The sequence below is a fragment of the Equus quagga genome, chromosome 13 (assembly GCF_021613505.1).
Source record: "Equus quagga isolate Etosha38 chromosome 13, UCLA_HA_Equagga_1.0, whole genome shotgun sequence".
Classification (NCBI taxonomy): Eukaryota; Metazoa; Chordata; class Mammalia; order Perissodactyla; family Equidae; genus Equus; species Equus quagga.
In genome coordinates this window covers 6,172,278-6,176,316 of record NC_060279.1, presented here as the reverse complement: position 1 = coordinate 6,176,316, position 4,039 = coordinate 6,172,278, and the positions used below count along the sequence as shown (strand labels likewise).

The 4,039-nt window shown below is 43.5% G+C and overlaps 1 protein-coding gene across 1 annotated transcript in view; it reads left to right on the top strand.

The window, feature by feature from the left end:
- Nucleotides 1-2,815, top strand: part of SELL (selectin L) — a 17,859-nt gene extending 15,044 nt beyond the window's left edge. The window contains exon 8 of the mRNA XM_046680638.1: nt 2,503-2,815. Within this exon, the coding sequence (XP_046536594.1) occupies nt 2,503-2,521 (19 nt within the window). The 3' untranslated portion in view covers nt 2,522-2,815. The remainder of the gene's footprint in view (nt 1-2,502) is intronic.
- The last annotated feature ends 1,224 nt before the right edge of the window (nt 2,816-4,039 follow it).

Here is a 4,039-nt window from a genome sequence, read left to right as displayed (position 1 = left end):
GGGGGGGGGGGGAGGTGATAACTGGATGAGTACTGAGGGTCAGTGGATGTTCTTTTATTCTATTTTATAGTGGGGATGGGCTCCTAGATCCTTCTCTGGGCTGGCCTCCCTATCTCTGCGGGCAGGAAATCCACAAGATGTAAAGATTTCTTTCATGCTCACAACCACTGAGTGAAAGTCTTTTCTGGCACAATCTACACAAGAGTTGTTTTCTGGTCATAGGCACCACCTGTTTTTTAATTGCCACTAGATGGAAGCAGATCAGTTCAATTTTTTTAGAGGACCTTGGGGGGCAGGAAGAGATGCTGTCAGGAAGAGTATTAGCATTAAGTTAATTCCCAGGTAAAGCTAATTGCTGTATTAAGTTTAATGGTTCACTGATTTTTACAATGAATCAATCAATAGTTCTTTATTGAACACCTTTGTGTTGGACCAATGCTGAGCTTGACCAAGACACCAAGAGGAGTAAGTCCTTGACCCTGACCTCAAGGAGATTATTATCTAGTTGAGGACAGAACTATAGAAAAAAAATTCAGAAAAATACAAGGCAGAGAATGGTAATGGCAGAGGAATTCTGCATTAAAGAAAAGACTTCTTCAATACAGAAGCAGCTTGATGATCACAAAAAACTTTTATAAAGAAGGTAGAACCTAGTCGGTTTCTGAAGCATGGATAGGACTCAGGTATGTGGAGAGTAGCAGGGAAGACAGTCTAGAGGAGGGAAATGATAAAAGCAGTGGTATGGTACCCGGACTGTGACAGCACCTACCGGGCCGGTGAGTAAAGTGCCTGGAGCCATGGCTTCTTGAGGAGCTGTGAACAGAAGTTGTAGGTGAAGCCTGGCTCCATCAACATAGATCTTGAATACTTCACCAGATGTTCAGGAAGGACCTAGCAGAGAAGAATCATTTGCCCAGCTTCCTTGGCACACCTCTCATTTATTGACCAAGCTGACTTTAATTCACAGAGTCATAGAATTTTAGGTCTAGAAAGGATCTTAGTGGACATTTTTTTCAAACTGTCTTTATAATGGAGCCGATTCAATAACTTTCCCATAGGCCCTGAGCCAGTGACCGAGTTAGTTACAGTAATAGTAAACATTTATCAAACATTAACTCCATGCTGCGCCCTGTTCTGAGTGTTTTATCAGTCTTAAATCATTAATATGGCCTACCAGCCTGCGGGGGCGGGTACTATCAATATCCTCATTTTACAGGGAAAGGGACAAGGCGCAGACAAATAAAATAGGCAGCTTGAGGCCCCTGAATAAACTGCAAGGCTGAGATTTGTACCCATCTGGATCCAAAGATCATGCTCTTTAACCATTGTGCTTCCAGAACTTGGGACTCTGGATTCCCAGGTGGGAGTTTTAGTCTGGACACCTCCCCACTCCAATAATGTGATTTCTATTTTTTATACTGAAACCATTGTGCGATGGCACTGAGGAAGGGTGGGGTGGACGAGGTAGGGTGTTTTTCTAGAACCAGCCAAAGGTAAAATGAACACTGTTACACTAAACACAGTGTATCAATTTATTTAAAGGCCCTGAGCTCTTTATTAGCTTTGGGTTGGTGAATGACTGACTCCTAGGGCATTTGTGGTTTCAATTCTTTCTGGGTTATTTTGACTCTTCTGCAAACTGGTTCTGTTTATCACCTCATTTGGTTTCTAGTGTCTAAATTCTGCCTGGGTAAAAGCTACACCCAAGATACACAGGAAGATACGATGCCAACCTCAGAGGAGGGTATACGCGAAATTTTGTTTTCAGAAACATTTTTATCTCAGTATTGGCCAGCACGTTTGCAGCTGCTGAGTTGTGGTTTACCCTGGCAGTTCATCATGAGAACCATCTCAGAATCTGGTTCTCCCTTCGAAAGGTGCTATTAAGACACCCATATTTGGTTCTCCCCCACCCTTTCCAAGAATGAGACAACTGTGTCACCCACAGAAATGTGGCATTTATTCTATGAAACTAAATTTGTTACCATCTCCTTAAATCATATCCCACCAGAATCAGTCGTTTAGAACTACCACCAGGCCTTTAATGATTTTCTCTGATCTCTCTTTCCATTTGAGCATGTCTTCTACTTTCCTGACTTTCCACCACTCAAAATCTATCTAAAACGTCCTTCATGCTCATTCAATCTGAGGACAGCCTGGATGACAGAAATTTCTCTCAGAGTGGGCCGACAGCATGAGCATCAGCAAGGAGCTCCTTGAGGTGCAGACTCTCAGGCCCACCCAGACCAGCTGATTCAGAGCCTGATTTTAATGCCATCTCTGGGTAGAAAGCCCTAAAAGTGTGAGAAGTGCTGCTTTAGGGCTCTCCGCTTGCTCCTTGGCCTTAGTGCATGCCTTGCAGCTTGTCTAACGGGTCTGAAAGATGTTTCCTTTAGGCCTCTTCTCACCTCTGGTGAATATTTACTTTTAGTACTAACATGTTAATTTTTGCAATTTTTTAAACTCCTTAGTTTAACTTATGTTCTCTTGTTTTTCATTCAGCATGGAAGACCCATATTAAATACCCACTGTGAAGGAAAACTTTGGGGATACTTCACTGGATCCTTCAAATCCCTCCATGACAAGTGTCACATGGTGTCTCCTGCATTGAAGATGAAGAACGTTTCTTTCAGTGCATGTGAAAATACTTCTATGTCACCAGCAGCTCCTTCTGCTCCCATCTTGCCCCTCATCCACCCCCCCCCCCCCCCCCCCCCCCGCCACCGACCCGCAGTTGTGGTTTACATAGCTCAGTCTTCTGTTTTCCATGGAGAAACAAGACCGTGGGGAAAAGGATTACTATGGAGTATAAAAACATCCGACTTTGCTCTTTCTTGACTCTTGTTTCCAGTTTCATTTCAACGCTGTACCTGATGACTTTAAAGACAGTGAAACTTTGTGACATATGCAATTACAGGCTCAGTTTTGTTGCTGATCACATTTTACCTCCCAGCCCTCCAGTATTCTGTGGGGGTACATTCTGATAGAAAGTTCATAAACTTGATGTTATTCTTGCTGTCCAGTTCCAGCAAAGTAATGGGGTTCTGCTCCAAACAGGAAAAGTCCTATTTGCACTGTAGCCCCACCTTCTGTAAATGGAGGCCATCCGATTTAACCGCCTCCAGCCTCCCTACCTCCTTCAGGCATCTCCCCTTCTCAGTTGACTGACTTCTGCACATGGCATCTCATGAGCACCAAAGAGAGAGAGCCTGCATGGTGTTTTGGATTTGGGTTTTGCTGTCTCTTTTATTAGGCCTATCTAGATTTCTTGAATTCAATGTTTCTTTTATAACCACTCTATTGTTAATAAAGAAACAGCCTCACCAGAATGCCAGCCGCAGGCAATATCTCTCTGATGTTGTACAGAAGTGTTAAAACAGGGGGCCAGCCTGTGGCCGAGTGATTAAGCTCATGCACTCTGGCTTCAGCGGCCCAGGGTTTCACCGGTTGGGATCCTGGGTGCAGACGTGGCACCCCTCATCAGGCCATGCTGAGGCAGCGTCCCACATAGCAGAGCCAAAGGGACCCACAACCAAGCATGTACCGGGGGTGCTTTGGGGAGAAGAAGAAGAAGAAGAAGAAAATAAAGATTAGCAACAGATGTTAGCTCAGGTGCCAATCTTAAAAAAAAAAAAAAAAGTGTTAAAACAAGTAGAGGGAGAGTCCTTGGCTCATGCTGAAATGCTCCTCCTTCCCCACCCCCAATCTTCTTATCCATCTACCCAGATTCTATCTATTCATTAAGATTCCTCTCAGGAAGGCCCCACCCTCACCACTTCTTTCATAACCAGTGCTCAACTAGTCCAACTCATGGCAATCTTCCCTTTCTGGTCTCCTACTGCAAAGTTAGTCTGTAACATGCAATTTTGTGCATAAATACAGTTTGGTTTTTTAAAATGTTACTTAGATTGCTTTCTTAAAAATTATCACATGTATGTTTTCTCCCCAATTTTACCCTCCTTAAAGGCAGAGATTGTGCCCCATCTCTGGAATATCTAGTTTATTACTTGACACTCAATAAATGTTTCTTCAAATAAAT